The sequence below is a fragment of the Anopheles darlingi genome, chromosome 3 (assembly GCF_943734745.1).
Source record: "Anopheles darlingi chromosome 3, idAnoDarlMG_H_01, whole genome shotgun sequence".
Taxonomy (NCBI): domain Eukaryota; kingdom Metazoa; phylum Arthropoda; class Insecta; order Diptera; family Culicidae; genus Anopheles; species Anopheles darlingi.
The window spans coordinates 64,429,542-64,439,541 of record NC_064875.1 but is presented as its reverse complement, the minus strand read 5'-3'; the positions used below and the strand labels follow the sequence as shown (position 1 = coordinate 64,439,541).

Sequence of the window (10,000 nt, the reverse complement as noted above, 5' to 3'; positions counted from 1 at the left end):
TTAACGTCGAACAGAGTGGCCACAAGGCAACTCCCAGCAAGGTCGAGATCAAGCTAGCCAAGCTTATCGGTCACCGCTGGGAATCCCTGGAACGACCGGTGCAAACTGAAGAATCATCGCCTGCTGCTACCGCTGCCAGCAGTGCTACCGTGGCGGGAAAACCCAAACACAATTGGGACAAGATCTCGAAGGAAATCGACCAGGAAGAGGTAGGTTGCCCGCGCCCCGTTCCCTTCCGCATTGCGTTTCATCATGTGCGTCGTTTGTTTGCTTCTAATTTTAGGACAAAGAGGACAGCGTGAACGAGCTGTTCCGGAAAATATACGCCGATGCGAACGAAGACACGAAGAAGGCCATGATGAAATCTTACTACGAGTCGAACGGTACCGTCCTCAGCACGAACTGGTCCGAGGTTGGAGCCAAGCCAGTTTCCATTAATCCCCCGGAGGGTTGCGAGTTTAAGAAATGGAACTAAGTGCGCTTCCCGTAACGTGTACGTGTTTGCCTGTAAATTATTATTAAAATCTCACGTTAAGTGGTCTGATCCATGGCTAGTTAGCGTAGCGGAAGAGAGGGAGAGTGGAGCTTGTTCGGCGAGGAACTGTTTATTTCATTTATCATTTATCTTCATCCTCGCGACAAGCGGCTTGTTCTTTCGGGAAGAACATTTTCATTGTGTTGCTGTAGTACTGCGCTGCTAGTTCCGACACCGTTTTTCCTTTCACGCCAGCCAGAACTTCGAGAACTTGGCTAGAAATAAATGCGAAATCAATGACACCACATGCTCGTCTCTTTTCAATTTAAGCTATTCCGACTTACAGTATCATAACGGGTTCACAGCGACCAGCGATAAGGGAAGTGGGTTCCCATTTTTCCTTCTTCTTCACCGCCGGAAACTTTGTTCGCACGTGCTTCGAACCAGCATGCGATGGACGAATCTCGCACCAGGGGCTGTCCGTTTCGACCATAATCCATTCGTCCGATACGCTCGCTGCGACGGCCAGATTTTCCTCCGTTTTCAACGAACAGCCATTCAGCCCAATGTAGAATCCGTTCTCAATCAGTGTCTCCGCTGCAGCCAGTGTTCCATCGAACGAATGGACTACACCGCGTCGCGGCAGTCTCGGCAGATTTCGGAACAAAATCTCGACAAAATCATCATGGGCATTGCGGCAATGTAGAAACAACGGCAGATCGTACTTCTCTGCCAGATCGAGCTGTTTCTCAAAGTACTGCTTCTGAATGTCCTTCTCACAAAAATGCAAACGGTCGTAGTCCAGGCCGCACTCCCCGATCGCTACCACCTTATCACGGTGCTCCTCGATCTGCCGGCACAGTCCGGTAAAGTAGGATTCCGGATCAGGGATGAATTCACCGCACCGCGTCGGGTGGCATCCGACTGTTGCGTAGAGCCTTGCTTGAAGTAGGGGGACCAAAATTAGTTTCCTCTCTAGCACCAAAAATCCCGATCTATTCCTACCATCATTCTTTACGATTTCGAACGTAGGTTCGCAATCAGTGAGGGTGCCAACGGTCACGATGATTTTGTCCAAACCTCCGGTCCATCCGCGGTCGAGCACGTTCGAGAGATCCGGCTGATGCTTGGTGCTACCTCCGTAAACCCCCTGATACATCGGATCGGTCAGGTTTGCCCCAATATCTGGTGGTAAGTAATATAATTAATAACTCGCGATACAACTAGGGATTTCTTCTCTTACCAATTATTTGCACCATTTTGCTGGCCAGATTCGAAACGATTCGACGCATCGGCCGGCAATCAGCTGATCAGATGTAAACACTTCTTGGCGGAAATGAACGCAACTACACTTTCTCCGGATTTACACCCGCTCTTGACCGAGTACGTGCTACGATTGTTGAACAAAAAGCAGGTGACCACGGTGAACAGCTTCCTGAATATCGAATCCTGTGATCTCGCGAAAATCGCCAACCTGCCGCCCGTTGCGATCACCACCATAAAAAACCACCTGGAACAGAGCTTCTGGGACTCGATCTACAAAGGGGTCTCGTCCAACAGTCGTCGCCGGCCTGCAATTGCAACGGGCATCACCGCGTTGGATGAACTCCTGAGAGGTGGCCTGCGACTGGGACATATCTACGAACTGTGCGGTGAATCCTGTGCCGGCAAAACGCAGCTGTGTCTAACGCTGGCCGCGAATGTGGCTTTCGCACACAGCAACCGACCGGTGTATTTCTTCGACACAAGGAGTGCCTTTTCAGCTATCCGAATCCAGCAAATTCTCGAGCGAAAGCACAAGGATTTAAGCGAACAAAGATTGGCCCAAACACTGGACAACATTAAGGTAGAGCATGTATTCAATCCCGAGCTGCTGGTACAAGCCGTTGAACAGCTGGTCAAAACCAAACGTGCGGAGGACGATCCTGCTCCAGCTCTGCTTATCATAGATTCGTTGCCTTCCCTCTGGTACTTGTATCATAATGCGGAAAGTATCGGTGTACCGTTCGGTTTACTGGAGAAGCTTATCTGCGCTTTGCGCCAGTTCGGCACGCAGCATTCGGTGGCGGTGCTGCTCGTCAATATCACGGTACAGGCCAGGGATGGCGCAGCAATGCAGAACGAACGGAGGATAAACTCTTACGGGAGGTATTCGGCAATGGGACACTACTGGGAAAGTGCGACCGGTACGAGGTTGTGTCTGATGGCGAAGGAGGAGGCCAACGATATCGGCGACCGTATGGTGCAGGTTTGGAAAAGCTCACACCTTCGGACGGGCGCTGAGGCAGTCATCCGGATCACCGATGAAGGAGTTGTATGAACTGATATCGAGACAAGTGTTTGTATGTGTGCTTAAAGGAGCAAAAAAGTAAAACCATCTATTTCCGTATATTACCGGCTGTAAATAAAACATAATAAAACTCATCACCACACAACACATCTAGTGCATATCTTACAGAAGGTCTAAATTAGGATGAAATACAACTATTCGACTACGTCCTTTGATAGGCATACCGGTGGCAAGAACCAGTCTGGTAATGATCTGAGAGCGCTCCGAGAGACTACTATTTGAGCATCCCGTACTTTTCCCGGTGATACATTCGAAGTACCTTCCGTGGTGGTACCAGCTCACGGGCCAATCCGGGACGTTTCTTCTTTGTCGGTGTCGGCGGAACTTCCGGGATCGCACCGGATTCTGGATCCGTTCCTGGCACTGTGTCATCCGGTTCAGCTTCACTGCTGCTTGCTGCAGCACCACCGGTCAGTTCCTTGCGCAATATCAGATCCGAATCGTGCGCAAAGTTGCATTTACTTCCGAACCGGCAGCGCCCCTTCTTATAACTCCAGCACACCTTCCGCTTCTGTTCGGCCGTGTTCGCTTCCGGGTCCACCATCTTCACGTGCTTTTCCAGACTGGCCAGCTTGGCCTCTTCGGCCTCACGGAACGGATTGCTGAACACGCTGCCCGGAATGACCCGGGCATTGCCGGACTGCAGCATAGCACTGGCACTAGGTAAAGGACCCGCGCTTCTGCAAGATAAGAACTGATAAGCATGCGAGAGAAAAGGATACCGGTAGACGCCTGTGCCTTACGAGCCACTTGGTTGACTAGTTCCGGACTTTTCGTCGTCGTCTTTGGGATCATCTTTCACCGTCGTATCGTCCGACGATTCTGACTCCGATGAGTCCGCGCTATCGCCATAATCCGCTACCAGGGAACACATCGCTTCCGGCTGCTCATTTGCACTCTCTCCTTTTCCGGAATCCTGCTACGATTTCCACAAACGATGGTTGTTTCTTTGCGAAATAGCTCGTATTCCATTTGGGTAAATATGTTGTGGCCGCGAACTCGGTACGGCCGGATCGCAACCTATTTTGTGTAGAGTTTTGTAGAGTTTTGTAGAATTTGGACTCCCCAACAAAGTATAAACACACTTTTCGCCCCCTTCGTTTCGCCCATCGTTTTCGCCTCGCTTCTCAATTTCGGCTCGTCATGTTGGTAGCACTGAGAAGTGGAAGTTCTTCTTCTTTTTTCTTCCGGCGTTGCGTTCGCAAAAATCGTAGTGCGAGGAAAATTACCAGACAAAGAAAGTGCGATTATCGCCGGGAAAAGCGGTTTCGAATGCTGTGCAGTGCCCGATCGCCGTGCTAGTGCGAAAATCGACGCGATGATTGCATTTATCGACCATTTCGGATCGAAATCGCCTTCCAGTTGAGGTACGAAAGTGCGGAGTGCCCGCGAAAAGCAAGATGGCGTTCGGAAAAAATCGAAGGCGTTGCTCCGTCGTCCGGGCCTCGTGGTGCGCGCCTCACTGGGCGGCTGGGAAACAAATTTTTTCGCACGGTTTTCTACGCTTCCGGAGGCTCGAATCGGGTTTGGGGGTATTTTTTCAGTCATGATTTTCTGAAATAGCGTTCTCCCCATTCATCCCCGGGAAATTCGAAGCCGGTAAATTCAATTTTCACGCACATCTGAGTGCGTTGGTAGGGAAGGGGGCGCGGGTTAGGGGAAGAGATGGTTGGCGGAAAAATTCCTTCGACCCGGAAAAGTGTCGTCTTCAGCGTGTGTAAAGATTCGCGATTCCCCGAAAAAGCAATCCACGCCATTCGTTGCAAAGTAGGCTGCGGCGATTGCGAATACGGCTGCGGTCTGCGTTGAGATTTCCGGGCCGGGAGAGGCGCGAAGTTGGCGGGATTCGGCGGCGTCGCTTGTTTACAAAGCCACCATCGAATTTCCGGGATTTCGGGACAGAGCGAGGTTTTAATGATGATAAAATCAACTATTTATGTAATGAACGGTTTCCGCTTCTATTTTGGAGGCTTTAACTGTTAACAAGATTACAATCGAGGCATTTGTCTGATCGCTCTACCGATAACCCTTCTCGGCGTGTTCATCTTTCCCGGTGCAACTCATTAATGTGGCGCATGTGTGCGACTTTTCTCATCTCCGCAGATGTATAAAAAATGAATGAAGCCGAATCGGCGGGAGGGCAACGTGGTCTTAACCAAGCCCTTCCTGCTGCGACCGAGGCTCAAGCACTGACCATCAGCAACACTACAGTCCAGGTAGGCCATCGTTTATACTGCATCGTTTGCTGTTCACCTTCCCTCGGTTTAACACTGGCCCGTCTTTCCTTCCTTTACAGTTTACGGCTGGTTCGCACGCTGCCAACACTCCAATGTCGCGTTCCTCCCATGAGATTCAGCAAAACCTGGAACAGCAACAGCAGCAGCAAGTGCTGCAAACTTCGTCTACTGGCCAACGGCAGCCCGAGTTCCAGCAAATGCAGCCCGCCGGAACACCGACGTCATCGTCGCTGTCCGTTGCCTCTAGTAAAAGTTACCCGCACCAACAGCAGCAGCAACAGCAGCTGCTGCTGCAGCAGCAAAGCCAGTCCTTATCGCATCCGCCAGTCACGTTCGATGGCAGTGGTGGTGGTGGTCACAGTTCTAGTGAAACGAGCCATGTAAATATTCCGGCGAATGTGTGTAGTGTTCAGCAACAGCTGCCCCAGGGCAATGGCAATAGAGTGACCGTGGCCGTACCGGCCGTGTCGTCGGGCTGCAGTGGTAGTAGTGAAGCTAACAATGCCCTTACCGCCACCAGTGTTGCGTACGCTGGACGAACAGCAGGAAGTGCACAGTGTGGCGCGGTGGCGGGGAACGCCGGTCTGTCCGCGGATAGTGGAGTAGTGCTTGCGCCGGGTGCGAGTGAGGAAGTGAGTGGGATAGCGGCAGCTGCGGCTGCGAGTACGTTTGTAGTAGGTGGTGGAAGCATAACACCGAGTGGTTCTGTGACAGCCGGTAGTACCCTATACGTAAAAACTGGTGCCTCAGCGTTGCCTCTATCGTCCGCGGTGAGTGCCAGTGGAACCGCTGGTTTTGCTGTTTCTGCTGCTGCTGCTGCTGCTGCTGCTACTGCTAGTGGTGGTGTGTGTACGGGCAGTGTGTCTCCGACTGCTTCGCGAAAACGCATCAAACTTGAGGCGGGCATCGACGTCGAACATGACATCAGTGCGCTCAAGAAGCTTATTCTTGAACACAAGTATATGCGATTAAGGAGCATCAAGGATCGGTAAGAATTAGTTCTCAGTCCGTTGGACTCCACTATATCTTCCCATCTTAACGAGCAATACTTTATTTACCGTTCGTAGACACTCGGAACATGTAGCGGAACTGTTTTTTCTTCAAACCGGTGGTAGTATGATGGAATATCCCGTATGGAGAAAGAAACCAGCAACGCCAGCGTTCACGAACTTTATCCGCACGTTCAAGCTGGAGCCCTTGTCTAGCAATCTGGAAGAGGCAGGAGAAGCACTAAAACAGGTTCGTGCCATTCGTTTATTTGATGGTTAGAAAAGGAAGAGACATTATACTAATAGTTGTTTCTTTTGGTTTTTGCAGCAAGCAGCAAACCGAGGATTGGCGTCCTCCTCGTCTATTGGTAGCAACAACCTAGGTGCTGCCTCAAATCACGCTCTTCTATCGAGTGGAAATGGCAGCAACGGTGGCGCTGGTAATACGTCGGCATCGGCGGCGGCAAGTTTCCCGCAGGGAGCGGAAATCAAGATACCGGGAATCGGCGCTACACCGGTCGCCGTCTCGACAACACTGCCGGCCGCGGTGGCTCAGTTGAGCCAGCAAGGTAAGGAACGCGGGGAGCTTATAACAATAACGTAAGGAGGACAGTGGTGGATGCGTGCGTTCCGTGATCTTTGTACATCCAAGAATCTGTTATCGTTTTGTTGCTAGACCTTTTGTTAAACCAAAGAAGCTCGCGCGGTTTGTTGAGGGATAAGAAACAATCCCCTTTTTTTTGTTCACTTCCTCCTGCAATTGTATTTCATGACAATATAAGGGGCATCGGGAAACAAACTCTTTCTTATCTTTCGCGTGATATCACTTGATGATCATGATATATGCTCGCTCCCCTGTGATACCATCGCTGCCTCTCATTGCTATCTTGTATATTCTTTTGTTACTTTATTTTCGATAAACAACAATGCAACAACGTTTCTTCACCGTCCTTCCTTCCTGCGATCTCCTTGCATCTCTTGTGTATGGAGCAGGACATGTTCCGGGCAGACCGCAGGGTGGCCGCCACGGGATGGTTTTCGGGCAGATTACTGTACCGTCGTCCACGTTAGGAAACTCGTCCCAGCCTCTGGTGCCAGGTAGCGCGCACCCGCGTTTTCTAATAACTGCTTCCTCGATTTTTTTTGCTACATGATTTGACTTTCTTAGCACTGAGCTCATTTTTCACATTACAGTAAACAAACTGATTTTTTGAAATTTTGCTTTTGCCAATCGCATTAAAAATGCTGTGTATCTAATTATATCTTTATTTTCTGACATAATTTAATTGATTGACCGTTCAATGTTCCATCATGGCATGGTTTTTTGGCTTCCCAAAAAGGTTCTTTTACTAGTTTCGTTGGTAAATTGAAATGTCTTTCACTAGTTAAATCATAATTTTTGCTTTTAAATTGTTCGATGCTTAATACATTAAATGGAGAGGGAATACGAAGAAGGAGTGCATGTGCATCTATCGATTCAAGAGTAACTTTCGTTGTCCTTCTAATTCTAATGTAGAAGTTAAAGAGACGTTCTTAGTAGCTTCGAGAGCGCTGCTGCTGCTTCGTGGTTCACACAAGTCCTTCTTTGCCGCGTTTGAGGATTTGTGTATTTTGCGTGTCGTTGGATGTATTGAGTAGGATTTTGCGTTGGATGGATGGCAAGCTTAAATTTTATTTGCTTTTTGTAACTTTCGATAAAACCTGCTTCATCGTTTCCTAGCTGTATAGTTCACAATCTTACACTAACACAATTGTGCCTTTCTTTATCGACAACAACAGGAGGAACACCTATTATCCCCGATCCGATCGGTATGGGAGCTACGGGAACTACTACGACGGGTGTGGCGGGATCATTGGATAGGACAAAGTTCTCGCTGGCAGCAAGCGGCGGGACTGTTGGAGGAGCAGCAGTGGGAGGTTTACCTTTGGCGGTGAAAAATGAGTTGTTGGATGCTAGAAGTGGCACGGAAGGCAGAGAGTCACCTCTTAGTACCAATACTCATAGTGAGACGAACGGTCCGATCAGCATAACGCACGCTCGCACAGGAGCTGGTAGCAATAGTGGCAGTGGCAGTGGCTCAAGATTGTCAAGCCATCAGACCTTAAACGCTATGTCCCAACAGAATGGCGCGATCGGCGGATATGGTAACAGTGGCAGCTCGGGCTCTTCCGGTACCAGCACCAACGGCAATGGTCAGGATCAGTACACGAACAAGGCGAAGCAAGAGGTGTACGTCATGCAGCGGGTGCAGGAGCTCCAGAAGGAAGGTCTGTGGACAGAGAGACGGTTACCCAAGGTGCAGGAACCACAGCGACCGAAAGCACACTGGGATTATCTGTTGGAAGAGATGGTATGGCTGGCGGCTGATTTTGCGCAGGAGCGTAAATGGAAGAAAGCGGCAGCGAAGAAGTGCGCCCGGATGGTGCAGAAGCACTTTGCGGAGAAGGCAATGGCAGCGCAGCGAGCCGAGAAAGCACAGGAGCTACAGTTGAAGCGTATCGCGGCGTTTGTGGCAAAGGAGATCAAAATCTTTTGGTCGAACGTCGAGAAGCTCGTCGAGTACAAGCAGCAAACGAAGCTGGATGAAAAGCGCAAGAAGGCGCTCGACCAGCAGCTTAGCTTCATCGTGGATCAGACGGAACGTTACTCGCAGCAGCTAGTGGAGGGCATGAATAAGTCCGTCGTTCCAGCTGCTGCACCACCAGCTGACAGTTTAAATTCTTCCCGCATTGCTTCACCCCTACCCGGGCAGCGACGGACAGGAAACCGTGCGGGAGGAGGAGGAGGGTCAGATGATGAGTTTTGTCCGGAGGAGGAAAGTTCTGGTGATGACGAAGAAACCATCGCCAAAGCTGAAGCTGAAGCGGGAGAGGGAACGAAGGATGAGGTGGCGGCCCTCCAGAAGGAGTCGGAAATGGATTTAGACGATTTCTTGCGCGATCTGCCGAAAGGTTACCTGGAAAATCGAGATAAAATCGTACTCTCCGAGCGGGAAGACTCCGACGAAGGGGGCGGTGTGGAGGAAGAAGACAATGGCAGAGGTGGCGGCGATGGTGATGAAGAGCTAGAAGAAGGTGATAAGGATTTCAGTGCCGACGAGGACAGCACAGACGACGAGGACACGATACGCGAGCAGGAGAAGAAGGAAAAGGGCGAAGATCACAAGAAGGAGCTCGATGAGTTGAATGTAAGTGTTTTGAGTTGAATGTAAGTGCACACGATCTCGAATACATTTTATTATGTTTTTTTTTCATCATACAGGCCGACAACGAAATGAGTATCGAGGAGTTGATCGCCAAATATAAGAACCTGCCACCAGCTCAAGGCGAAAAGATGGACTTGGACTCAGACGATGACGACGAAGTGATCGAGAAGAGTGTCGGCGAAAGCAAGCGTCGTGGTAGGACACGGAAACAGGCGACTCCTTCCGAATCAACGGCCTCAGAAGCTGATGATGCCTCGGAGGACGACGAGGAAGAGGATGAGGAGGAGGCGGTCGACGATGACGACCTAAGTGATAGTGAGGGTCTTACCGGCTCCGAAGACGACGAGGAAGAAGAGGATGAGACGGAAATGGATGCCGATGAGGAGGACAAAATAGGGTTAAAGGATCTGCTGGACGATGATGCGGTACCGACGGGCAGCGGAAAGAGCCACAGCGAAAAGGACGACATGCTGAACGATGCCGCGGCGATTGCGGAAAGCATCCAGCCCAAAGGCAACACCCTGTCGTCGACCAGCGTCGTGACCCCGATTCCCTTTTTGTTAAAACACTCGCTGCGTGAGTATCAGCACATTGGCCTTGATTGGCTGGTGACGATGCACGATCGCAAACTGAATGGTATACTAGCGGATGAAATGGGTCTCGGTAAGACGATCCAAACCATCTCGTTGCTGGCGCATCTGGCTTGCGTTAAGGGAAACTGGGGTCCTCACCTGATCATCGTA

At 50.4% G+C, this 10,000-nt stretch overlaps 6 protein-coding genes across 6 annotated transcripts in view; 4 read left to right on the top strand and 2 right to left on the bottom strand.

Moving 5' to 3' along the window:
* Positions 1–782, top strand: part of LOC125954518 (protein SGT1 homolog) — a 1,077-nt gene extending 295 nt beyond the window's left edge. The window contains exons 1-2 of the mRNA XM_049684908.1: positions 1–209; positions 284–782. The exon at positions 1–209 is cut by the window's left edge and continues 295 nt beyond it. Coding sequence (XP_049540865.1) covers positions 1–209; positions 284–475 — 401 coding nt within the window. The 3' untranslated portion in view covers positions 476–782. The remainder of the gene's footprint in view (positions 210–283) is intronic.
* Positions 618–1,893, bottom strand: LOC125954485 (deoxyribonuclease TATDN1). The gene is made up of 4 exons (XM_049684863.1): positions 1,719–1,893; positions 1,481–1,660; positions 820–1,417; positions 618–750 (listed from the first exon to the last, which is right to left on the bottom strand). Exons 1-4 carry the CDS (start codon positions 1,765–1,767, stop codon positions 618–620), a joined length of 960 nt encoding a protein of 319 aa, XP_049540820.1. The 5' UTR covers positions 1,768–1,893.
* On the top strand, positions 1,812–2,821 carry LOC125954484 (DNA repair protein RAD51 homolog 4-like). The gene has a single exon (XM_049684862.1). It carries the CDS (start codon positions 1,812–1,814, stop codon positions 2,793–2,795), a length of 984 nt encoding a protein of 327 aa, XP_049540819.1. The 3' UTR covers positions 2,796–2,821.
* A 150-nt stretch (positions 2,822–2,971) lies between these two features.
* LOC125954515 (uncharacterized) lies at positions 2,972–3,847 on the bottom strand. The gene is made up of 2 exons (XM_049684905.1): positions 3,569–3,847; positions 2,972–3,505 (listed from the first exon to the last, which is right to left on the bottom strand). The coding sequence occupies exons 1-2, from the start codon at positions 3,697–3,699 to the stop codon at positions 3,040–3,042; spliced, it is 597 nt and encodes a 198-aa protein (XP_049540862.1). The 5' UTR covers positions 3,700–3,847; the 3' UTR covers positions 2,972–3,039.
* Positions 3,848–4,031: 184 nt separating this feature from the next.
* The window catches only part of LOC125954399 (helicase domino), a 22,751-nt gene continuing 16,782 nt past the window's right edge, over positions 4,032–10,000 (top strand). Inside the window, exons 1-7 of the mRNA XM_049684649.1 lie at positions 4,032–4,192; positions 4,929–5,041; positions 5,122–6,050; positions 6,130–6,301; positions 6,380–6,620; positions 7,831–9,239; positions 9,314–10,000. The exon at positions 9,314–10,000 is cut by the window's right edge and continues 284 nt beyond it. Coding sequence (XP_049540606.1) covers positions 4,940–5,041; positions 5,122–6,050; positions 6,130–6,301; positions 6,380–6,620; positions 7,831–9,239; positions 9,314–10,000 — 3,540 coding nt within the window. The 5' untranslated portion in view covers positions 4,032–4,192; positions 4,929–4,939. The remainder of the gene's footprint in view (positions 4,193–4,928; positions 5,042–5,121; positions 6,051–6,129; positions 6,302–6,379; positions 6,621–7,830; positions 9,240–9,313) is intronic.
* The window catches only part of LOC125954422 (uncharacterized), a 169,173-nt gene continuing 168,426 nt past the window's right edge, over positions 9,254–10,000 (top strand). Inside the window, exon 1 of the mRNA XM_049684765.1 lies at positions 9,254–9,263. The gene's annotated coding sequence lies outside the window, so the exon portion shown is untranslated. The remainder of the gene's footprint in view (positions 9,264–10,000) is intronic.

Coding starts and splice junctions, on each gene's coding strand:
- LOC125954484 (XM_049684862.1), top strand. CDS start 1,812: ATGAACGCAACTACACTTTCTCCGGATTTACACCCGCTCTTGACCGAG.
- LOC125954515 (XM_049684905.1), bottom strand. CDS start 3,699: ATGTGTTCCCTGGTAGCGGATTATGGCGATAGCGCGGACTCATCGGAG. Junction 3,506..3,568: donor ACTAGTCAACCAAGTGGCTC/GTAAGGCACAGG, acceptor CTTATCTTGCAG/AAGCGCGGGTCCTTTACCTA.
- LOC125954485 (XM_049684863.1), bottom strand. CDS start 1,767: ATGCGTCGAATCGTTTCGAATCTGGCCAGCAAAATGGTGCAAATAATT. Junction 1,661..1,718: donor CAAAATGGTGCAAATAATTG/GTAAGAGAAGAA, acceptor ACTTACCACCAG/ATATTGGGGCAAACCTGACC. Junction 1,418..1,480: donor CGAAATCGTAAAGAATGATG/GTAGGAATAGAT, acceptor CCCTACTTCAAG/CAAGGCTCTACGCAACAGTC.